Source organism: Somniosus microcephalus, chromosome 4 (assembly GCF_052327205.1).
Source record: "Somniosus microcephalus isolate GS21.2 chromosome 4, FLI_Smic_1.0, whole genome shotgun sequence".
NCBI lineage: Eukaryota > Metazoa > Chordata > Chondrichthyes > Squaliformes > Somniosidae > Somniosus > Somniosus microcephalus.
The window spans coordinates 175,687,230-175,713,079 of NC_140990.1; the positions used below are offsets into that span (position 1 = coordinate 175,687,230).

At 41.7% G+C, this 25,850-nt stretch overlaps 1 protein-coding gene across 1 annotated transcript in view; it reads left to right on the top strand.

Moving 5' to 3' along the window:
- usp40 (ubiquitin specific peptidase 40) overlaps nucleotides 1–25,850 on the top strand; it is a 142,391-nt gene that overhangs the window by 54,982 nt on the left and 61,559 nt on the right. Inside the window, exons 10-15 of the mRNA XM_085984190.1 lie at nucleotides 221–328; nucleotides 1,268–1,598; nucleotides 3,026–3,107; nucleotides 13,257–13,428; nucleotides 21,081–21,165; nucleotides 22,345–22,415. Of these exons, the coding sequence (XP_085840316.1) occupies nucleotides 221–328; nucleotides 1,268–1,598; nucleotides 3,026–3,107; nucleotides 13,257–13,428; nucleotides 21,081–21,165; nucleotides 22,345–22,415 (849 nt within the window). The remainder of the gene's footprint in view (nucleotides 1–220; nucleotides 329–1,267; nucleotides 1,599–3,025; nucleotides 3,108–13,256; nucleotides 13,429–21,080; nucleotides 21,166–22,344; nucleotides 22,416–25,850) is intronic.

The following is a 25,850-nucleotide window of genomic DNA, read 5'->3' on the forward strand; positions in this document are numbered from 1 at the left end:
GCTCTGTACCCATGGTGAATGTACTGCTGGAGCCTGAGCTGCAGCAACTTGATGGCATCACTGTACCTACCTTGTCCAGCAGGAGCCCTGGTAACTAGAGCAGTTAGGATTACTTTCCTGCTGCTGTACTTGCAGTCCTAATAATGTACTAAAATAATGGATGATACTTTTGAGGTAATATTTGGCCTTTTCCTACTTTCTCCCCTCTGTTCACATTTAGGTGGGACCCGATGGCATACTGGTGGACCAGCTGGGCCAGAAATTGCTGGAGAAGGTTGGTGTTGCATGGAACAAAAGATACCGCAAGCAACATGGGTCTATAAGAAAGGTAGGAGATGGCACTTGTGATTAGAATAGGCATAAAAGAATTGCAAGTGTATTGGCTCAACCAAGGAAACGGGCACAGAGAATATGTGTACCAAAGCAATGTGCCAATAATTGGTTTACACCTGTGATTTTCTTGTCTAATACAATATCTACCAGTTCATTGTTGAAGGTCTGTAGGTGATGTTGAGGCTCTTTCCCAAAATGGCTTGGCATTATTTGTGATTATATATTTCCAGTTGTGGCATGTGTAGAAGACAATCCCAATGTTTAACTGGAGGAAATTTGTGGCTAGATGTGGGACAAACTCTCTCAACACAGATGCAATGGCGGGGTTGAGAGAGGTGGTGGAGAGGTAGACCTGGGTGTTGTCAGAAAGCATATTTTTATTTACAGTTAGTTCCAATATATATAAATTAACGTTAAAGTAAGCGTAAAGCAGCACTGTAGTATGTGTTTGTGACTGCCTTTGTGGAGATATTTAATTCTGCCTGGAGTGCTATTTCTCAAGATCCAATCCTGTAGAGATCTGTCAGATAGATGTGCAAGAGGGAGGTGATTGGAGCTAACTGATTTTAATTGGCATTATTAATTGTTCCAAAATGTGAAAGAGAGGTGACATGGAATCCTTTAAGTTGTCTAGTTTTCTGTATATTCACTCCACTCACTTAAGATGTAGGATGCTGCTCTTCTAAATGGTCAAGAGTAGCATCAAATGCAGTAACACAATAATAAAAGAAACTATCTGAAGTAACTTCTCTTGTAACAGCTGTTATTGAGGAAAGATCATCACCTGTGCCTTGGTTTGACTTAAACCCAATTATCTGGATAAAAGTATCAGTCTTGTCACTCAGCCCACCTGTCCTGGGCCCATCTGCTAAATTCTAGTGCTGCTCTGTGGTTGTCCTAGGGTTCCATTGTAATCTTTCCTCTTTCATTTCAGTTTCTGGAGAGTCATCCTGATGTGTTTCTGCTAAAGGCAGATAGAACACGGGTTGCTGTAAAACAGACTGGCCATGCTTTCCCAGGGCAACAGCCCAACAAATCCAAAGCCAAGAAAGCACAGACAGGAAATTCCAAAGCTAGCACGACACATGCTGACGAGACAGAAGAAAGACAGTCTAGCACACCTGCTCCTGAAGTACACTGGTTTGATTTTGATGATTCCCAAGTGCGACCTATCCAAGAGAAAGACATTGAGAAGCAGTTTCAGGGCAAGGAGTGTGCCTACATGCTGTTTTATAGAAAATCTCAACTACAGCGACCAGCACAGGGTACAGTATATTGTAAATCAAAGGCCGGATTAAACTGGGGGTAATTATGGTTGTCGGACTTTAGAGTCTCTTCAGGACCTCTTGTTAGTCAGCCAGTCATACTTAAGAAAACAAGAAGTCCTGGTTTAGCAGGGACAGTCCTGAGGATCTCTTTTGGGAGTGTTAAGCTGTTTATAGTGAGGTGTGCCGCTCGCCATGCCACTCATGAGCTCCTAACATCTGTCCACCTAATGAGAGCTCAAACCCAGGCTTATCAGTTATCTAAAGACCAACAAGTGACTATCCTCTGGCTGGGGAAGGAGGTCAGCTTCTCTTTGGGGTTGAGGTGGCTCCAAGCTGACATGCCTGGTGTTAAAAGTTCAGGAACAAATCAACCCCCCTTTGCAGACGTGGTAACCAGATATCTAAGCCTGATAGGTCTGCACTGTTGATGATCGACCAGAGAGTCGGGCTTGCTGTTGCTCGAACTCCCACTTGGCTCCAGATATCCTGCAGCGCAAAATTGGACGGGCAGCGAGAAACTTACAATGATCTGTTTTGGTACGCTGCACTTTTTTAGCCGTTTAAACTCCAGCATTACTGCTTGTATACTTGGGGGGGTCCCTGAGCCTTCGCTCTGCCAACCTGGACTTAGTTTAAGCGGGATGTGTTTCTGCAGCGAGAATATAGATTTATCAGTAGCCTGAATTGTAGACTTTTAAATGTGGTGCTGGGTCTCTGCACTTGTCAAACCCTTAGTGATATCTTGCTAGCTCTCTATATATCTGTAAATATACATCTGATTTTCATTGATTAACATGCTTGTGTGTGATTGATCACAACCCTACAGTCTATTAATGGAGAATATGATCTTTAAAGGTAATTATTGATGTAATATTGCATCTGATACTTCCAGTTAATCTTTGAACTAAAAATGGAGTGATATTCTGACATTTGGCACTGCACAAGCATCGTGTCTGCTGTGATTGTCACAAGCGTCAAAATGTCAGTCCAACATTGCCAAATTCACCATTGAGTGGGCAAAATACAGAAAATGGCAACTTCCCCAAAGCTTTATTACCATCTCTTCTGCAAGTCAAAACTAAACCCACACAGCTTCATGGGGATTGTAGTTGAGGCAGAGAGCATTGCATGTTTTAAGGCAGATAAGCATTTGAAACAGAGAAAGATACAGAGCTACGAATATAGGGGAGAACAAGGCAGTGGAATTGGTTATGGATTAATTTAGCAGCGTTGGCACAGATGCTAAGTCGTCTCCAATTGTGCTTTAGACTTGAATGCTCTTAGTTGCAGTAGCCATCCAAGTGCCAAATGTATGGTTGGTGTTTTTTGTTAGCTCATGCTGATGTAATATGAGCTGTGGAGATTGAGGTTTTTGTTCCCCAGATAAAACATTAAGTTTGTTCCATTTTTATATGTTTCCATAGCCAGAGGAAATTCAAGGTACAAAGTACCTCCCAACTTGCTGGAAGAGATAGCCAACCTAGATGCCAATCTGCAAAAGCAAAGGTAATTTCTGCGGCGGTATGAATGAATGAGAGTTGTGTTCTAAGGGATAACTGCTTGGAATCGAAATGCAAGGTTTTTTTTATTGATCATTTTACATTAGAAGCAATAACAAAGCAAATGACAAAAATCAATATATACAATAAGGAGCGTTTCAGGAACAGCAAACACTGAGTTGTACAGCAAGAGAGAGCAGAAAAGACCAATGTAAGAAAATAAAAAGTGAGGAAGGGATCCATAACCTCACTGTGCCAATCAGCACTGAATTAAGGGCAGTTCTATTCACTGAACACTTTGAGTAAGCCTAAATTTCACAGGAGCAGAAGAAAAGATATTAATTCCATTATATAGCCTGGATTCAAACCCAGGTGCCAGAAGTGAGAGGACAGTGTGCTAACCCACTTCAGTCCCTTCCAGTGAAGTATTTAAATTATTGGTTAGACAAGTTAATGTTCATGGATGCCGACCAATGTCACATCGATAATTTGATCTAATTGTGGTTAAAAGCCCCTGAAATTAGTTTTTAAAAATTACAGCTTTAGCCAATGATACGGACCACTCTCCTCCGCCCTTTACCATAAGCTTAGTAAATGTAACAGTTCATTAAACTTCTACAAAACCAACCTTTCTACTGATGAGTGTTGTTACGTAAAATTAGACAGATTTACCAAACAAATGGCTTGTAATTTGTACTATATTGGAATGTAAAAATGTATTTTTTGATTTCCATGTAGAATTGCAACTGCAGCCCTCAAAGGGTTAAACAAATTGAAGTGACTGTGCCGAGTATTGCTGTCAGTTGGCTGAGTTCCTAGCACTACAGTAATGTCTTATAACTTCCTTTGAAATAGGCTTCACTCGTTTTGTCTTCAAGGTGAGCTTCATAATATTCAGACTGGGGCATCACACGGGGCATTGAGTCTGCAGCTTAATTTTGTCCAATTTTCAGAATTTTAGAGCAACAAAAATTGCAAGGCTCAGCAGAAAATTCTCTCAATCTAAGATGTAACTTTTATCCCTTAATGATGAGGTAAAGGTTAAAAACTTAGTAGCTACTACATAGGACATCTCCCCATCCCTTGTTGTTAGAAGACGTGAGTTATATTGTCCCAATGATCACTTCTGATCCTGCCTGGATCTCGTATCTGTAAGGGTCATTAAAGTCAATTCTCCCGATGGTTAAAACATCGGAAAATACCTGGATTTTTAATCGGGTTCTATTTTTGACATCAAAAAAGGAGATAAGATAGGGAGGGAGGAAATTAGAGCTTAAAAAACCTGGGTAAATTCAGAGAAAATCGGTCTTCAACTTTGGTATTTATTTGGAACACCACTAAAACTAACAGAAATGCCACTACTTTATTAATGAGCACAGTTATAGAGGACCAGTTGTATGAGACACCATCAAGCTAGAGACAAAGCTATATCCATTTTCAAGTGGCGGTGAATGCCTTTGGCCCACCATGGCTATTGGGGTAAAATTTCAGATGTAATTGTAGCTAACCAGTTGTTTTTTGCTATGGAGTCGCTCAGCCATCATATCTCAGCAGCAGTTGGTAAATGGGTCCAGTCGTTCCAATGCACGCCCAAATTTCTGGGTCGTTCAGTTCACCAAACTTCTGATTTTAGGGTTTAACCAGTTGAAGCCTGATAATTATGCCCTGAAAGATGAATTCCAAATTTTGGGTTAAACATATTCAAAAATGTAAAACACAAGTTGTCTTCAAGCCAAACAAAATCATAAGAAAAAACACTCTGCCTCCTCGCTCACCATAAGCATGGCACGCCCCACTTCTTTACAAAAATAATCCCCTTCTCTTAGATTCAGTATGCACGAAACATAAAGTAGACCCTACTGAATATCAAGGCAACCCCACTAATGAACCAGTAACTGAGAGGTACATGAGGGGTTAGCTGGGTTCCCTTCCTTTTTGTAGTGAAGAAATGTCTCCATCACACTGTCTTCTCGACACATGTTTATCTTTTCTTTTACGAACATATGAAATTGACAGGCAGGAGCTGGTCTATCAAACCTGCCCCACATCAGAATGACCAGAACATCATGACTGAACACTTCATCCCACCCTCCCCTGGCAGCTATATATTTTTCCTGCTTGGAACTAAGGCCCTGTGATGCTCGTACATGTTGTCATCAATATGATGCATGCATATTTTGGGAACTGACATTCAGCTCGAAGAAAGGGGATAATTCAGGGTTATTTTTAAATCTGGAAATTTATGGTGATAATCAGTAGAAATCGGGTTTGATGATCCTTGGATATAGAAATACGACTACGCAGTGCCCCAGCCCCAGTCTGACCACTGGACCTGATCCCGAACCCACTTAACTGAGGGCTGCTGCGGTGCAAGCTATGGTCCGATTATGCACTCCTCTTCGCCTCGCCGGCTCCATTGAAATGAGGCCCATAGCCCAATATCGGGGAGTCTCAGGCCTCACCATTCAGGTGCAGGAAAGTACCTTGCGCCCCCCGCACGCCCAAAATGTGCATGCCCAAATTTCTGGGTCGTTCAGTTCACTAAACTTCTGATTTTAGGGTTTAACCAGTTGAAGTCTGATAATTATGCCCTGAAAGATGAATTCCAAATTTTGGGTTAAACATATTCAAAAATATAAAACACAAGTTGTCTTCAAGCCAAACAAAATCATAAGAAAAAACACTCTGCCTCCTCACTCACTATAAGCATGGCACGCCCTACTTCTTTGCAAAAATAATCCCCTTCTCTTAGATTCAGTATGCATGAAACATACTTTAAAAAGAAACTTATGATTTCTCAATTAAACCTAAAGTTTCCTGATTTATCTGAAAGTCAAAACTGTACTGAAACAATCTGAGACCTTGCTGGTCTAACTGGCTGAGCTGTTCACCGTATAAGTTCATTCAGCCACTGAGGGAGCTGTTGTTTTTTCCTGAAAAAATCATTCTATTTAATATTTGGCTCAATATTATCGATCAGATTTTGGAAAACACATTGATTGAAAGCCATCTTTTAAGTTGCCAACCGATTCATTTAACAGTTTGAAATTCCTTTCACAGCGCTGATGTTTGTGATTTGTTCCGATTAGTTGTAGAGAATTAAACTTTCAATCTATTTTTCACACAGATTTCCATTTTACTCCATGGAGTAAAAGGTAAAGTAATAAAAAGGGCAAAAGCAGGAACTAAGTGTCACAAAACATATTTGAAAGTTCTCTATCTGAATGCACGTAGCATTCGTAACAAAATAGACGAGTTAATGGCACAAATAACTACATATGGGTATGATCTTGTGGCCATTACAGAAACATGGCTGCAGGGTGACGATGCCTGGGAATTAAACATACCAGGTTATTTAACGATCAGGAAGGACAGGCAGGAAGGAAGGGGAGGTGGGGTGGCTATGTTAATAAAGGAAGGAATCACTGTAATACAGAGAAATGATATTGGGTCAAAAGATCAGGATAATGAAACAGTTTGGGTGGAGGTAAGGAATAATAAGGGGAAAAAAACACTAGTGGGCGTAGTCTATAGGCCTCCGAACAGTTGCAACTCTGTTGGACGGAGTATCAATCAGGAAATAGTTGAGGCTTGTAATAAGGGAGCATCTATAATTATGGGGGATTTTAATTATCATATTAATTGGACAAATCAAATTGGGCAGGGCTGCCTTGAGGATGAGTTCATTGTATTAGGGATGGGTTTCTTGAGCAGTATGTAACTGCACCGACCAAGGGGCAAGCAACCTTAGATCTGGTCCTGTGTAACGAGACAGGATTAATTAAAAATGTCCTAGTAAAGGATCCCCTTGGAATGAGTGACCATAACATGGTTGAATTCCATATTCAATTAGAGGGTGAGAAGGTTGGATCTCAAACAAGCGTGCTAAGCTTGAATAAAGGAGACTATGAAGGTATGAGAGTGGAATTGAGTAGAGTGGATTGGGAAAATAGATTAAAGGGTAAGACGATACATGATCAGTGGTGTACATTTAAGGAGTTATATTACAACTTCCAAAAAATATATATTCCACTGAGAAGAAAAGGGTGTAAAAGAAAAGACAGCCATCCGTGGCTAAGTAAAGAAATTAAGGATAGTATTCGACTAAAAACAAGGGCATATAAGGTAGCCAAATCTAGTGGGAGGATAGAGGATTGGGAAAACTTTAAAAGACAGCAAAAAATAACAAAAAGATTGATTAAGAAAGGGAAGCTAGATTATGAAAGTAAATTAGCAAAAAATATAAAAACAGATAGTAAGAGTTTTTATAGTTATATAAAAAGAAAAAGGGTGGCTAAAGTAAATGTTGGTCCCTTAGAGGATGAGACCGGGAAATTAATGGTGGGAAATATGGAGATGGCAAAAACACTGAATGAATATTTTACATCAGTCTTTACAGTAGAAGACACTAAGAATATCCCAACACTGGACAAACAGGGGGCTAAAGGGGGGGAGGAGCTAAACACGATCAAAATCACTAAGGAAGTGGTACTCGGTAAAATAATGGGACTCAAGGCGGATAAATCACCTGGACCTGATGGCTTACATCCGAAGGTCTTGAGGGAAGTGGCAGTAGGGATTGTGGATGCATTGGTAATAATTTTTCAAAACTCCCTGGACTCAGCAAAGGTCCCGGCAGACTGGAAAACTGCTAATGTAACGCCCTTATTTAAAAAGGGCAGTAGACAGAAGGCTGGAAACTATAGACCGGTTAGCCTAACATCTGTGGTAGGTAAAATATTGGAGTCCATTATTAAGGAGACAGTAACAGGACATTTGGATAATCATAATTTAATAGGACAAAGTCAGCATGGTTTTATGAAGGGGAAGTCATGTTTGACAAATTTGCTGGAGTTCTTTGAGGAAGTAACATATAGGGTGGATAAAGGGGAACCAGTGGACGTAGTGTATTTAAACTTCCAAAAGGCATTTGACAAGGTGCCACACAAAACATTATTGCTTAAGATAAAAAAAAATCACGGGATTGGGGGTAATATTCTGGCATGGATAGAGGGTTGGCTATCTAACAGAAGGCAGAGAGTTGGGATAAATGGTTCATTCTCAGACTGGCAATCAGTAACTAGTGATGTTCCGCAGGGGTCAGTGCTGGGTCCCCAACTCTTTACAATCTATATTAATGATTTGGAGGAGGGGACCGAGTGTAACATATCAAAGTTTGCAGATGATACTAAGATGGGAGGGAAAGTAGTGAGTGAGGAGGACATAAAAAACCTGCAAGGGGACATAGACAGGCTAAGTAAGTGGGCAGAGATTTGGCAGATGGAATACAATACTGGAAAGTGTGAGGTTATGCACTTTGGCAGGAAAAATTGTAGAGCAAGTTATTATCTGAATGGCAAGAAACTGGAAAGTACTGAAGTACAAAGGGATCTGGGGGTCCTGGTGCACGAAACTCAAAAGGTTAGTATGCAGGTGCAGCAAATGATTAAGAAGGCCAATGGAATGTTGGCTTTCATTGCTAGGGGGATAGAATATAAAAGTAGGGAGGTATTGCTTCAGTTGTACAAGGTATTGGTGAGACCGCACCTGGAATACTGCGTACAGTTTTGGTGTCCATACTTAAGAAAATGCATACTTGCTCTCGAGTCAGTACAAAGAAGGTTCACTCGGTTAATCCCGGGGATGAGGGGATGGACATATGAGGAGAGGTTGAGTAGATTGGGACTCTACTCATTGGAGTTCAGAAGAATGAGAGGCGATCTTATTGAAACATATAAGATTGTGAAGGGGTTGGATCGGGTGGATGCAGGGAGGATGTTTCCGATGGTGGGTGAAACTAGAACTAGGGGGCATAGGCTTAGAATAAGGGGCTGCTCTTTCAAAACTGAGATGAGGAGGAACTACTTCACTCAGAGGGTGGTAGGTCCATGGAATATGCTGCCCCAAAAAGCTGTAGAAGCTACATCATTACATAAATTTAAAACAGAAATAGACAGTTTCCTAGAAGTAAAGGGAATTAAGGGTTACGGGGAGCGGGCAGGAATTTGGACATGAGTCTAGGTTCGGATCGGTCATGGCCCTGTGGGTAGCGGAGCGGGCCCAGGGGCCGTGTAGCCTGATCCTGCTCCTATTTCGTGTCTAAAATTCTGTTAGATTCAGGAGATGGTTCTGTGATAGTAGATTGGCAGTTAGGATCAGATCAGCCATGATCTTATTGAATGGCGGAGCAGGCTCGAGGGGCCGATTGGCCTACTCCTGCTCCTATTTCTTATGTTCTTAAAATAAAATTTACAGATTTCTGTATACCTTTCCTATCATTATGCTTTTAAATACTTTTTCCAATAGTATTGACAAAACATTGTTGGCCAATAAGGAAATTGTTTCTTTAACCATTCCTTATTCTAGTTTCTGCCTTGCCTTCAGTGACAGGATCAAGGGTTCCTTAGTAACACATGGTCAGATGTAAGGTACCATTGCCTTATCCTAAGAATTACACAGAATATACAGCACAGAAACAGGCCATTCGGCCAACTGGTCTATGCTGGTGTTTATGCTTCACACGAGCCTCCTCCCACTCCTCTTCATCTAACCCTATCAGCATAACCTTCTATTCCTTTCTCCCTCGTGTGTTTGTCTGGATTCACCTTAAATGCATTTATGCTATTCGCCTCAACTACTCCACATTCTAACCACTCTCTGGGTAACGATGTTTCTCCTGAATTCCTTGCTGGATTTATTAGTGACTATCTTACATTTAGGGCCCCTAGATTTGGACTCCCCACAAGTGGAAACATCTTCTCTATGTCTACCCTATCAAACACCTTCATAATTTTGAAGACCTCCAATATCAAGAATGTAACCTGAAGGAAAAGGATGGCGTGTCTTTAATATAAAGTATAAACTAATCCCTTCATAAATTTACTGTTTAAAAAATATATAGAAACTACTAAAGTGGAATGCAGCTTTCTATTTTAATATGGTCAATTTCAGTAACTTACTCAAACTGAATCCCCTACACAATTTTTCTAAATGTCACGAGAAATTCAACCGCTAATATTTGCTTCCCCTTTGGGGGGGCCTCACATCTTCAGCTTCTCGCTGCTTGCTTACTTCATTGTGGATGGAGTTACCCTGTCTTTTTAAACAAAAAGATTGTCAGGTGAGTCATGGGGGGTGATTTTTGCCAGCCCTGGGGAGGCGGGACTGCCGGGAAAATGGCAGAATTTGGGGGCGGGTGCCCAACCCGCCCCCAACCCACCTCCCATCCACCTCCATGCCATCTTGCCAGGAGGCGGGTAGCTGTCCCGCGCCGGGTCCCATCTCCTTGGAGGCGGGAAGGGAGTAAAGCCTATTAACTGCCTGTTAACAGGCAGAAAATAGGATTATCCCCTTTTTGCCCTCAAGTGCGGGCTTTCCGAAGGCTCCGAAACCTGCCAGGTCAGCGAGGCGAGTACTGGGTCTGCGGGGGTCGGGGAGGTGCAAAAGTGTGCTGTGAAGGTAAGTGATGGGTGCAAGAGTGGAGAGAGGAGTATCTGAGGTAAGTGCAAAGTGTTAGTAAAAGTGTACTTACCTTTGTTTCTTCCTGCAGGCTTCAGTCGGTGTGTATGCGGAGAGTCTCGCACCTCCGTGTTGGAGATGACAGATGACCGTTGCATTCTCAGATGCAACAACCATCTAATTTCTTTAAAAGAAAGAAGTTAAGACCTCATCAAACTACAGAGAATGACACTGTTTGACAGCTTCACGGAGCTTTTGACAGATTGAAAAGTCATACGTTGACGTTCTCTGCAACTGGCTTTCCCTTATTTGGCCTGCTAAGCCCGCTGGGCAGGCTTAACAAGGTCAATCAAGGGAAAATAGCGTGGGTTGGCCAGAAGTTGATGAAACCCGAAAAGTGGGAGTCCCGCCTCCAAAAGCTTCCCATTGAGAAAATCACCCCCATGATGTCGAGCGATGGAAAAATATTTGAGTGGGAAAAAATTGTTCCGTTACTACAATAAAACTGAGATCTGGAAATGTGCATAAGTTTGATGAAAGAAAGATAACTACATACACGGGCGAATAAGGCAAGACATTTGTGCCACTGTTTGGGGATTTAGAGTGAGGCTATTAAATGTGAGTAAAAAGCCTATACAAATTCTACTGGCAAAAACAAATCACGTAGAAAGCTTTGCGATGATGTGAATTTGATTTCTGCCAACTGCAGCTTAGCTCCTACTCACTACTGTTTAATACTGTACTAACCAAGTGTACTTATGATTCTGTGACCCAACACAATGCGAGTCGTAGCCACAGTGTTGGTGAATACTGTGTTGTGATGCTGCTCCCACTAGCAACAGCATTGCAAGTACAGTACTAAACCTGCAATCTTTAGCATGGATTGAGAGCTTCAGACGATGGACTAACAGATGGCACAACAGAAAAAGGACTAACTCAATCTATTCTAACAGTTCAGGCTGTTAAAAGTTTAGGTACATAGAGATATTTTGAAGTTAACTTGGAGGCTGGTAGCAGTGCAGCTAGAGCCACTTTGTAATTTAGATGATAAAATCAGTGATTTTTCAATTTCTAGCACTGGAAGCTAAAAAGTTTATTCCTGATTGACTTGCCACAACTCAAAAAGGTGCTTTCACTCCATACACAGTTGGTAGCAAGTCATGGTAGATCAACAGGAATTTGTTGTCTGCCCTCAGAATTTCCAGTTGAGCCTGTTCTCATCTCTGGGTGGCCAATAACAAGCAGCATAGCTGGAAAGCACAAGTTAGACACAATTTAATGCAAGGAGAAGCTGTGACATCCCCATGCTGTTGGGTTTTCCACAGCATAGCAGTGTGTTATGAATATTAATGCTACAGCACAGAATTTTGTGTGAGCAATTGCATTCCATCCAAAACGGACGAGATAAAGGTCTCTGTGTTCATAGAATTGTAGAATGATACAGCACAGAAGACGGACATTCGGCCCATCGTGCCTTTTGCTGGCTCTTTGGTAGAGCTATCCAATTAGTCCCACTCCCCTGCTCTTTCCCCATAGCCCTGTAACTCTTTTCCCTTCAAGAATTTATCCAATTCTCTTTTGAATGTTACTATTGAATTTGTTTCCACCACCCTTTTAGGCAGTGTGTTCCAGATCACCACAACTTGCTGTGTAAAAAATATTTCCTCATGTCGCCTCTGGTTCTTTTGCCAATTACCTTAAATCTGTGTCTTCTGGTTACCAACCCTTCGGCCACTGGAAACACTTTCTGCTTATTTACTCTATCAAAAACATTCATGATGTTGAACACCTCCAGCAAATCTCTTAACCTTTTCTGCTCTAAGGAGAACAACTTCAGCTTCTTCAGTCTCTCCACATAACTGAAAGCCCTCATTCTTGGTACATCCTTCCTAAAGTGTGCTGCCCAGCTGAGACCTAACCAGTGTTTTATAAAGGTTTAACATAACTTCCTTGCTTATGTAGTCTATTCTCTATTAATGAAGCCAAGGATCTCTTGCTTTTTAACTGCCATCTCCATTTGTCCTGTCACTGTCAAAGATTTGTATACATACACTCCCCAGATCTCTCTGTTCCTGCATCCCCTTTAAAATTGTGCCATTTTGTTTATATTGCCTCCTTAGTCTTACTACCAAAATGTATCACTTCACACTTCTCTGCATTAAATTTTATCTGCCATGTGTCTGCCCATTTCACCAGTCTGTCTATGTCCTCATGAAGTCTGTTTCTATCCTCCTCATTGTTTACTACATTTCCGAGTTTTGTGTCATCTGCAAACTTTGAAATTATGCCCTATATACCCAAGTCCAGGTCATTAATATATATCAAAAAGAGCAATGGCCCTAATACCAACCCCTGGGGAACACCACTGTATACTTCACTCCAGTCTGAAAAACAATAGTTTGCCACTACTGTCTGCTTTTTTTCCCTTAACCAATTTTGTATCTATGTGGCCACTGTCCCTTTAATCCCATGGACTTTAATTTTCCTAACATGTCTATTATGTTGTGTGTTTAAACGTGATCATTCAACTCTGGAACTTTGGATCTGACGCAGGTCATGTAGTCCTTGCATAAAATGAATTCAATCTGCTTTAAAGCAAGTCTGAGAGGAAATGATTTACAATGCAAAACTATTCCTCTTACCACTTCCATTGAAAAAAAACTGATGGAAGTTTTTATTTATACCATTTCAAATCCAGGGCAGAGTTTGATTCTGCAGCCAATAACATTGAAGTTCATCTCCATCTGGGTCCTGAGTATAAGTTTGATAATGGTGCCCTACACCCAGCTTCCTCCCAGAAGGACAGTGTGTTGACAATAACCATAGATAGGAGGAAAACGGTTGGTGATCTCAGGCAGGCTATTTTCCAGGTAAGTGCAGAACATTGGTTAATGCCAGTGATTTACTATAATCTATTTGTTATGGGTCACTGCTTAGCATAATTGCACATGGAATCATACAGCAGAGAAGGAGGCCATCCAGCCCATCGTGTCTGTGCTGGCTCTTTGAAAGAGCTATCCAATTTGTCCTAGTCCCCAGCTCTTTCCCCATAGCCCTGCAAATTTTTTCTTTTCAAGTATATACAGGAAACTTTGTGATATCCGGCACTGACAGGACCGAGCTGTTGCCGTTCCATCAAAACTGCCGGACAAACCAGCTCCGTATCTGGCAACAAACACTGTTGCTTAGCAACAACTTCTAAACAGTCGGCCGTACCTTGGAAGCGTCTCTGTAGCTTAGCAACAGCTTCAGAGAGACTTTGCAAAGCCTGACTGTTGGGGAAAAAAAAGCCACGAGAAGAAAAAAAAACCTAAACGGCTCCTGATTTTTGCCGGTGGATCGAGCATTCCGGACAATTAACCTCCGGATAAACCAAAGTTTCCTGTACCCCTTTTGAAAGTTAGATTGAATCTGCTTCCACCACCCTTTCAGGCAACCTAACGACTCGCTGCGTAAAAAAATGTCTCCTTATCTCCTTCTCCTCCCTCCCCCGGAATTTTTTGCCAATTATCTTAAATCCTCTGGTTAATAACATTGAAGTATATATTTTTTTAATTAGGAAGGGATGAAACCGAGTTCTTCAAGGAGTTGAAATTCTGTTGAACGCTACTTCTAGGGCACTGTTTAACACAGTTGTGTAAAATTTCTGCACACTATTTTTGTGAAGTAGTTGACCCTTTTATTTCAAACAGCACTTGCAGAAGTTTTACACCAGTGCCATAACAATAGTGCCGAGCAAACTTTCAAACCCCCAGAACACTGTGAAGGTTAGACTACAGCATTTTAGAAGGACCTTTACTGCACAATCCAGTATATGTAACTAAACTGAGGGTGCTTAATGGAGACACTAGGGTTTAAAAAAAAGAAAAAGAAACATTGCCTTTGAACTCACAAATGTACACAGAAGTAATAACCCCACTGAAGCAGGTTGGCGTGTGGGGGTGGAAGGAGTCAGATTATTATCGCAGATTGATTTTGTGGAGATTTATTACAATAACCAGTGGATCACCTGTAGCATTGCTCGTAGTGAGTAGAAGGAAACGTAATTTACATATAGATTATAGTGATATGCAAGAAAAATTTGCATTTATCTATTGTCTTTCATTCCCTCAGAATGGCCCAAAGTACTTTACAGCCAATTAAGTACTTTTTGAAGTGTAGTCACTGTTGTAACGTAGGAAACACGGCAGCCAGTTTACGTACAGCAAGGTCCCACACAAGCAATGTGATAAAGACCAGATAATCTGTTGTTGGTTTAGGGATAAATATTGGCCAGGACACTGGGGAGAACTCCTCTGCTCTTCAAAATTGTGCCATGGGAACTTTTACGTCCACTAGAGAGGATAGACGGAGTCTTGGTTTAACGTCTCATCTGAAAGGCGGCACCTCCGACAGTGCAGCATTTCCTCAGTACTGCAGTGGAGTGTCAGCCTAGATTTTGTGGTCAAATCCCTACATTGGGACTTGAACCCACAACCTTCTGACTCATAGGTGAGAGTGCTAAATATGTTAATATGAATATTGAATATGGTCTGGAAAACATATAAACATATGAACAACAACAGACAAGTAAAGACCTTCTGGTCCATCCAGCCTGTCCCCCACAATTGTAATACCTTGTGTATCACAATGTATACACTCTCCACCCCACTTAAAACCATGGGATCTCCTGAGAGAGGCAAAAGACCAGATAAAAACCCAAGCCAATTTGCGCAAAATAATCTGGGAAATTCTTCTCTGACTATCTAAGTGATCAAACATAGTCCAGGAGATCACTCTGACCCTGAATTCCCTGCAGTTACCTATCTTTTTGTAAGACGTGATATCCACCCCAGCTAGAAACCGGTCCAGTTCTCGCTTGAAGGAATTCAGCGAATTGCCGTCCACCACACGGGACGACAGCCTGTTCCAGAGGTCCACTATTCTCTGGGCAAAGAACCACCTCCTGACATCTAACCTAGATCTGGCCTTGTACAACTTAAAATTGTGAGCCCTGGTCCTCCCTAATGTATTTAATTGGAACAAACTTTCAACAGGAACACAGTCTATTCCCTTCATTCTCTTTTAAACCTCAATCAGATTACCCCTAAGTCTGTGCTTCTCTAAAGTATAGAGACCTAACTCTTTAAGCCTATCTTCCCACAGCACATGTTCCATCTCCCTGAGGACCCTTGAGTGGATATCATACTACTATCTATTTTCGAGTTCTTAATTCTATGTAAAACAATATGTTCATCTATTTTAATATCACTAGTTTTATTTTTAAAATCATTCCATTCTAATAGTCGAGCATCGTCTTCAGGCGTGAAGACCGATGCAAAGTATTCATTTAATATTTCTGCCATACCCAGTGAGTCCTTTGTAACCTGTCCTTGATCATCCATCAATGGCCCAATGCAGTCTTTGACCGTACGTCACATAACTGAAAAAGCTTTTCCCATTACTTCCACAATTGTCTACGATCCTCTTTTCCATTAGCCCTTTAGCTGATCTAATAGCAGCTTTTATTTTCTTTAGCTGTTCCTTATACTCAACTCTGTTTAGTTGAGTATTAGTTGCCTTTAATTTATAGAAACATTTTTGTTTATATCTTATTTGTCTTTGTACATAACCAGTCAGCCCCCATGGCTTTTTCTTACCACACTCCCATCTTTTGACTTTGGGTACATATTTATCTTGTTCTTAAAAAATTTTCCATTTCTGTTCTACATCGGTCTCATCACCACCCAGTAGGTTTGGCCAATTTACCCATTCCAAATCGTCTGCCATTTTAGTGAAGTTTGCTGTTCTGAAATCTGGTACGAGTTGTAGATTCTCCACACCTTTAGTTCTACCAGCCAATAGAAACTGTATAAAGGTGAGAGTGAGTAGCAGAGACATGATAAGCAGTAAGGCTGCAAAATAAGTTTATTATATAAGGAGCAGGGTGGGTTGCAGGAGGTATTAAAATTTAAGCAATAGAACTGCAGGGAGTGGTATGGAAGAATGTAGTGGATAAGAAAATAAATCAATAATTTAAGTAGGGGCCAGAGGCAGAGGGAGGTAGTGGGCTGGAAGGAAAAAATTAAGGAGCAGAGAAATAATTAAATCATTTTACGTAGGAGAAGTGGACGTAAAATTTAACTAAGGAGACTGGGAGATGCCACAAAGGCCAACAGGATGGCTGGAAATGCCACAAGAAGCAGCCCAATAGCTGGGAGAGACTGCAAAGATCAGTGGGAAGGTCAGGAGAGACTTTAAAGAGAATTAGATGGCTGAAAGAGAGAGCAGGGCAAAGGCAGAAATTGAAGTAGTGGGAAAGAAATCATTCTTTCCCACTACTGAGACATGGTTGCAAGACAGTCAGGACTGGTAACTAACTACACCAGGTTATAAGGTCTACAGGAAAGATGAGGAAAATGGTACAGGCAGTGGCTACTTTATGGGTGGAATTAAGAAATAGGAAACATTTAAGACTGTAGTGGGAGTTGTGTATAGGCCCCATGGTAGCAGCTGTGAAGTATTAGATTGTATAAATGTAGAGATTAGACAAGCATGTAGCAAAGGCAGAGTGGGGGATTTTTAATGAGGAATTTTAACTTTCATACAGAATGGAATAAGCAGACTAGCACATATCAAAGTTAGTGAATTTCTTGAGTTTGTTCAGGATAGTTTTTTGCAACAATATGTCCTAGAACCAACAAGGGAGCATGCCATATTAGATTTAGTTAACAGCCTAACGGTGTGTGAATATTTATCTAATAGCGATCATAACATGATCAAGTTCAACATAGTGTTTGAAAGGGAGAAAATCAAACTAAGATTCTAGATTTAGGTACGGCTGACTTCAATGCAATGAGACAGAGACTATCCACCATAAACTGGGCAAATCTGTTAATGGGTAAAACGACAGAAGATCAGTGGGAGATGTTCAAAAAAGAATTTGTAATACAGAACCAGTTTATACCGCTAAGAGGCAAGAGCTCTACTTGCCAAAAAAAAATCCATGGACAACTAAAGGGTAAGAGACAACATAAAACTAAAAGAAAAAGCATACAAAAATGCAAAAAATAGCACAGATCCTGGCGAATGGAAAGATACAGAGAACAGCAAAGGGTGACAAAACGGATAGTAAGTGCTACAAAAAGGGAGTATGAAAAGAAACTTGCAAGGGATATCAAAGTCAACGCACAAATTTTTTACAATTTTATTAGGGAAAAGAGGGTGATCAGGAGCAATGTTGACCCATGAAAACTGATAATGGTGATATCAGCTGTCAGTGATAATAAGGAAATGGCGGACATGTTGAATAATTACTTTGCGATAGTATTTACAGTAGAGGAAGTCCCAAGGAAACTAATATTGAATCGGGCAGGGACTCAACAAAATTAACGTAAGCAAAATAACAGTGAGGAAGAAAATAATGGCGCTAAAGAGTGAGAAATCCCCAGGACCAGATGGTTTCCATCCCAGAATTTTAAAGGAAGTGGGTGAGCACATTGCAGATGCCCTAACTATAATCTTGCAAAGTTCTCTCGATTCAGGAGCCGTTCCTTTAGATTGGAAAATTGTGCATGTCACTGCTATATTTAAGTAAGGCGAGAGAGGGAAACCAGGGAATTATAGACCAGTTAGCCCTAACATCTGTTATCGGGAAATTGCTAGAGTGTATAATTAAGGATAGGGTAGCTGGACACCTCAATTTTTCAGTTGATCAAAGAGAGCCAGCATGGATTTGTAAAAGGTAAGTCATGCCTGACAAACCTGATTGAATTTTTTGATGAGGCGACTAAAGTAGTGGACTTCCAGAAGGCATTTGATAAAGCTCTGCATAAGAGACTGTTAACTAAGGTGGAAGCCCATGGAATTGAAGGCAAATTATTGACCTGGTTAGGAAATTGGCTGAGCGGCAGGAGACAGAGTAGGAATAATGGGCAGGTACTCTAATTGTCAGGGTGTGACTAGTGGTGTCTCAAAGGGATCTGTGTTGGGGTCTCAACTATTCAACTTGTTTATTAACGACATAGATGGCGGGATAGAAAGCCACATATCCAAATTTGCCGATGACACAAAGATAGGCGGCATTGTAGGCAGTGTAGATGAAAGCATAAAATTAAAAAGAGATATTAATAGATTAAGTGAATGGGCAAAACTGTGGTAAATGGATTTCAATGTAGGCAAATGTGAGGTCGTCCACTTTGAACCTAAAAAGGATAGAACCGGGTACTTTCTAAATGGCGAAAAGCTTAAAACAGTGGAGGTCCAAAGAGACTTGGGGCTCCAGGTACATAGATCATTAAATGTCATGACAGGTACAGAAAATAATCAAAAAGGCTAATGGAATGCTGGCCTTTAGAGGACTAGAATACAAAGGGGGTAGAAGTTATGCTACAGCTATACAAAACCCTGGAGTACTGTGAGCAGTTCTGGGTACCACACCTTAGGAAGGATATATTGTCCTTGGAGAGAGCGCAGCGTAGGTTTACCAGAATGACACCTGGACTCCAGGGGTTAAATTACGAGGAGAGATTACATTAATTAGGGTTGTATTCCCTGAAATTTAGAAGGTTAAGGGGTGATTTGATCGAAGTTTTCAAGATATTAAGGGGAACTGATAAGGTCGATAGAAACTATTTCTGCTGGTTAGGGAGCCTAAGACTAGGGGACATAGTCTTAAAATTAGAGCCAGACCTTTCAGGAGTGAAATTAGGAAACACTTCTACACACACAGGGTGGTAGAAGTTTGGAAAACTCTTCCGCAAACGGCAATTGATGCTCGGCCAGTTGTTAATTTTAAATCTGAGTCTGATACATTTTTATTAACCAAAGGTATTGGGGGATATGGGGCAAAGGTGGGTATTTGGAGTTGAATCGCAGATCAGCCATGATCTCATTGAATGGCGGAACAGGCTTGAGGGGCTCAATGGCCTACTCCTGTTCCTATGTTCCTAATTCGGATAAGAGACAGAGCAGAATGGAGGCCAAATTCTAAGCAGAGTGGGCGTGTGGAGGTCAGAAAGACTAGAGCGGGGTGACTGGGAGAGGCTGCGTAGACCAGTTGGGTGGTTGGAGAGGCTTCACTGATCTTTTGAAGAGTTGTATGAGACTGGAAACTGCTCTTTGTGGAAAAAAATATTCACCGATTGGCCCTTGCTCAGCTCCTGAAACTTGTGATGCATGTTGCTTTGACTGTTGGGAGAGTGCAGTGGGTTCAGACTATGAATGAAACATAAACCCCAATTATAAAATCCCAGCAAATTCTGTGTCTGCAACAGCTGCCTGTCTGACCCAAGTTGACCTGGAATGCATTAAGCGTCTGTGCCATTTTATGGGGTCAGCCCATTAGACTAATTAGTTTAATTAAGCTCTCAGGGCAGATTTGGCCTTTGCACAAATCTCCCTTTCCCCTCTCTTTCCTTCCTCCTCCTTTTTCATCCCCTCTCCCTTCTCCCAAACCGCTCCTCTATTTGCTTTCCTCTCCTCCTTCCGTCCCTCCTCTATCCTTCTCTTGCTTTCCTCTTTCATTTTCTCTGTTCACCTCTTCTCTTTCCTCACCTCTTTCCTTCTCTCTCCTTTCTCATCCCCTCTCCTCCCACTCGTCACTTCTTTCATTCCTCTCTACGCTCCACTTTCATCCCTCTCTCTCTTATCCCCTCTCCTCTCTTTATTACCTCCTCTCCTCTTTCATCCCCTCTCTCCTCTCCTTCCCTTCCGCTCCCCTCTCTTTCCCTAACCCCCCCCCCCCCCCCCCCATTACCAATAATGGATCTATTACTATTTTATGGGCCAAACTCCTCACTCCTGACACCAAGTTTAGAAGAACAAAATTAATAATTGTGCTGTTTTTTCATATTTGAAGTGGAGATAGTATCAAATTTTCATACACCCTCCATTTTACACTTTATTGAAATCCTAGTGACAACATTGGAATAACTCTTCTGCGATGATGCAAAAGCATACAAGATTATTTGTACCTCAAAATGCTGTGATTTTTAATAAGCATTTTGTTATTATTAATAGCACATTACATAACATTGCATTTGTAGCTCTGGATGAGTTCTTTCATCCAGGCCAGTATTTATCTCTCAACCAGCATATACTAAAAATAGATTCTGGTCATTATCTCATTGCTGTTTGTGGGAGCTTGCTGTGCACAAATTGGCTGCCTGTTTCCTACATTACAAAAGTGACGACACTTCAAAAAGTATTTCATTGGCTGTGAAGTGCTTTGAAACATCCTGAGGTTGTGAAAGGCGCTGTATAAATGCAAATTTTTCTTCTTTCTGCCTCTCTTCCGCCTTCTCCTTCCCCCTTCTCTTAGCCTCTGATTTTATAGTGACTTTGGCAGGAACCTGGGAACACGTGTCTTGCCCATTCATTCAGTCATGGAATGCTCTAGTCTTCCTTTTCAGAGGTTTAGCAGTGCCAGTTGTTACAGCAATCAGTCTTGTTAAAAAGCAGACCGATCTGTATATAATTACAACAGACGACAACTAATGTCACATATCAAGTACATAATGTAACAAAGTATTTCTCATTGCAGCTGTTGGAATTCTGGAAGGGCGATATGGTGATCAGTGTTGCCAAGCAATTGCCAGTCGGTCTTCACCTTTACGAGACCTTTGATGGTAAGGAATAACAAGTGTAAAAGCAGTTTTTGGGAGTTGTCTCCGCTGTTGTTACGGCATGCTTTCCAAGCAGCCTGCCTTTGGTGTTAACAGTAGGAAAACTTGGAAAAAGAAAAGGATTTTTGGCTCTATCTGGCTCATATAATCAACAGGCCATGTGTAATCCATCTTGTCATGGACCCTACCAGATTTATTTAATGACCTTGGGAAAGTTTTGCAAAAAGAATGTTTCTTTATTTTACATGATAATCAAGTGAAACTCCAGAATATTCATCCAATCCTATAAATCTGCATTTAATGGGTACAGGTTGAGCGTCCTGAATCCGGCAACCTCTGGACCGAGGCCGAGCCGGTTTTCGTGTTTTTCCGGACTCGGCACATGTTTCTGATGTCCGAAGTCCAGAAATATCGCAACCTGGGCTCAGGCGTTTCCGGACTTCGGACATCAGAAACACGTTCTGAGTCCGGAAATGCCTGGGCCCAGGTTGCGGTTTGACAGGGTGTCCAGATTCCGGAGCATTTTACGGATTCCGGACGACCCTGCCACCAATCGTTACGGATTCCAGAACTCCGAATTTTGGACGCTCAACCTGTAGTTGCTTTCCACAGCATGGCATTTCCATGGTCCCAACATCACAACTTTGACCATTTGATCATCTCTAGCTATATGTACTCTTATAATTTTCAAACCATTCCTAGCCAGACTTTTATCCAGTGCTTTTGAGTTGTAATTAATTCCTTTAGCGAAGACCCGTTACCATTTTTCCACTTCTCTGTGGGCTAAAAATGCCTTTCCTAATTATCAATCATTTTCAGTGTAGCATGGCAGTGGTGGCATGATCAAATGAAAGACCAATAAAGCGGTTAGTGGCGCGGGTCCTGAATAGTAATGGCATCTCACGAGTGGAACTGTAGCCATGTAAGGGCTTTTGTAAACACTATAGTTTAGGGAAATTAAAAATACATTATAAACTTCTTAACATTTTATTCAGCATTCCTGATGAGCAAAATAAAATTGTGTGGCAAAAACTGTAATTTCAGTGGTTGCCTTTGCAGCAACGTTGATAAACACAGAAAATAATTCCCGCTATTGCTGCTCTATCACCATGTGGTGGTTAATTAGTTTTAATCACATTCCAAGATAAGTACTGATTGCAGTTTCCTCCTTTCTCAACCCAGAGGACCACACCTCTCTGCACAGCCTGGGCATTACAGATGGAGCCATTCTCTTTGTATGGAATGGTAACCAGGTAATTAACAATTAATTTGTTTGTGATTGGTATAATTTTCCCATTTTATATTTTTGTGCTTTGTGTTTTGTGCTCATTAGGTGCGAGGGTTATTGGTGCTGGGGAAACAGCACATTTTCTATTTTGGGCACCTTATTTGAGCATCAAACACTGTTGGGTCAGATATAGCACAGTTAGATTCTGAGTAAAGCTTTTTTTCTGGCCTAACAGCATACCTCAGTAAAGCACTTCCCATTTTTACACACTATTTATTCTGTGGCCTGTGTGAGATTGCCAGTTTAGTGCTGAATTTGGGAAAGTTTTGTCCTCTAGTTGAGACTACTCTAACTCATTTCACAAGGAGCCTTTTAGATGCAGATAACTTTCATCCCATCAGGCTGGAATGAGTTTGAAAAAAAGGCTTCAGCGGTCAAAGAGCAGCATACTTTTTCCATATTGTATGTGTATGAAACGACAACAACTTGTATTTATATAGCGCCTTTAACGTAGTAAAATGTCCCAAGGTGCTGCACAGGTGTATTTTAAGACACAAAATTTGACACCAATCCACATAAGGATAAATTAGGGCAGATGACCAAAAGCTTGGTCAAAGAGGTAGGTTTTAAGGAGCGTCATAAAGGAGGAAAGATAGGTAGCGAGGCGGACAGGTTTAGGCAGGGAATTCCAGAGCTTAGGGCCTAGGCAACAGAAGGCACGGCCACAAAGGTTGAGCGATTTATAATCAGGGATGCTCAAGAGGGCAGAATTAGAGGAGCGCAGATATCTGGGAGTGGGGGGGGTGAGGGTGGTGTTGTGGGCTGAAGGAGATTACAGAGATAGGAAGGGGTGAGGCCATGGAGGCATTTGAAAACAAGAATGAGAATTTTGAAATCGAGGCGCTGCTTAACCGGGAGCCAATGTAGGTCAGCGAGCACAGGGGTGATGGGCGAACAGGACTTGGTGCGAGTTAGGACATGGCAGCCGAGTTTTGGATGACCTCAAGTTTACGTCGGGTGGAATGTGGGAGGCCAGCCAGGAGTGCGTTGGACTAGTCAAGTCTAGAGGTAACAAAGGCATGGACGAGGGTTTCAGCAACGGTTGAGCTGAGGCAAGGGCAGAGATGGGCGATGTTACGGAGGTGGAAGTAGGCGGTCTTTATTATGCTGCGGATATGTGGTTGGAAGCTCATTTCAGGGTCAAATATGACACCAAGGTTGCGAACAGTGTGGTTCAGCCTCCAGCAGATGTTAGGGAAAGGGATGGAGTCAGTGGCTAGGGAACGGAGTTTGTGGCGGAGGCCGAAAGCAATGACTTCGGTCTTCCCAATATTTAATTGGAGAAAATTTTTGCTCATCTAGAACTGGATGTTGGACTAGCAGTCTGACAATTTAGACACCGTGGAGGGGTCGAGAGAAGAGGTAGTGAGATGGAGCTGGGTGTCGTCGGCGTACATGTGGAAACTGACGCTGTGTTTTCGGATGATGTCGCCAAGGGGCAACATGTAGATGAGAAATAGGAGGGGGCCAAGGATAGATCCTTGGGGAACACCAGAGGTAACAATGCAAGAGCGGGAAGAGAAGCCATTGCAGGTGATTGTCTGGTTACGATTAGATAGATAAGAATGAAATCCGGCGAGTGCAGTCCCACCCAGCTGGACGACGGTGCATACTGAAAGCCACTATCCTCCCTCCTCGCCCCAGCATACGCATGCTCAGTTGATAGGATTTGATAGTCCTAATGAAGTGCATTTACTGTTGTAATGTAGGAAGTGCGGCAGCCAATTTGTGCACAGCAAGCTCCCACAAACAGCAGTGTGATAATGACCAGATAATTTGTTTCCTTTTAATGAGGGATAGATATTGGCCAGGGCACTTTGAAATTTGAATTTTGAAATGAATGCCAGCTCTGCATTTTAACCAATACAGTGGTTACTTTTTTCTACAATTGCACAAAATCATGCTCTTTTTCTTTAAAAAAAAGTTGCCCATTATGCCACTTGTGATGGAATTTAGTCCTAGGTGCAGATATCTCCGTAACCATTCTGAGTTAGGAACAGGAGTAGGCTATTCAGGCCATTCAATTAGATCATGGCTGATCTGTATCTTAACTCCATTTACCATATCTCTTAATGCCTTTACCTAACAAAAATCTATCATTCTCAGTTTTGAAATTTTCAATTGATCCCAAGTCTCAACAGCTTTTTAGGGGAGAGAGTTCCAGATTTCCATCACCCTTTGTGTTGTAAAGAAGTGATTCCTGACATCACCCCTGAATGGCCTAGCTCTAATTTTAAGGTTCTGCCCCCTTGTTCTGGACCCCCCCCCCCCCCATAGGAAATAGTTTATCTCTACCCTATCAATGCCTATAATCATCTTGAACACCTCCATTAGATGTTTGCATCCAAATCTGTATGGTGTAATGTTTATCCTTGAAGATGGTTTTGATAATACTGTTATTTTTCACTCTCTGATTTTCTCTTTCTAGTTCATAATTATTTTCTATTCTCTTTGTACATAGTCATTACCTCCTCTGTCTTTCTCTGTACATGCTCACTCATCTGTCTTTCTGCACTTGCTCCCTTCTGTTTTCTTGCTGTGCACTCTTGCTCCTTTTGTCTTTCTCTATATCCTCACATCTCTGCTGCCTTGTTTTTCTAGATACTCACTCCTCATCTGTCTTTTTTGAGTGTGCTTGCTTCTTTTTGTCACTGCATATGCTCACTTTTTCTGTCTTCTATCTGCATGTGCTCCTCTTCTAGCCTCTTTTCCCTTCCTTCCCCCCCCCCCCCGCCCCCCCCTTCCGGGTCACCTTCAGCGTACCCTACAGATCTATTTTTGGCTTTCTCCTTTTCCTCATTGTGTCATCGAGTGGCAGCATGTCAATCTTCAACCATGGGGATCAGCTTCCATATTTATACTAATGACACCTACTTATCCATTAACTCCATTGACCCTGTGCTTGTTTGACATTCAGTCTTTGATGAGTCACAACTTTTTCCAGTTCAACTTCAGGACGACCAAAGCCATTGTTTGCCACAAACATTGCATCCCTTGCCATTGATTCCATCCTCCTTTCCTGGCCACTGCCTTGGGCTCAACCAGACCATTTGCAGCCATGTCATCCTGTTCAACCCTAAGCTTTGTTTCAGACACCATGTTCCCTCCACTGCAAAGGCCGCTTACTTCCACGTCTATAGCATTGCCATCTGCACCACTACCTCTGCCTTTTTGCACCTGAAACCCTTGTACATGCCATTACAACCTCCAGTCTTAATTACTTTCTTGCTAGCCTCCCTTCCCTGTTCTTGCTCCCTGTCAGCCATGCATTCAATTTAAAATCCTCATCATCTGATTCATGGGAGATTATCTCGACAATCTCTTCCAACCCCACTTCTTTCCTCCCCTGTCCCCCCGGAACACACTGTTCCCTTGATTCCGTCATTTCTTGCAAGCCCCA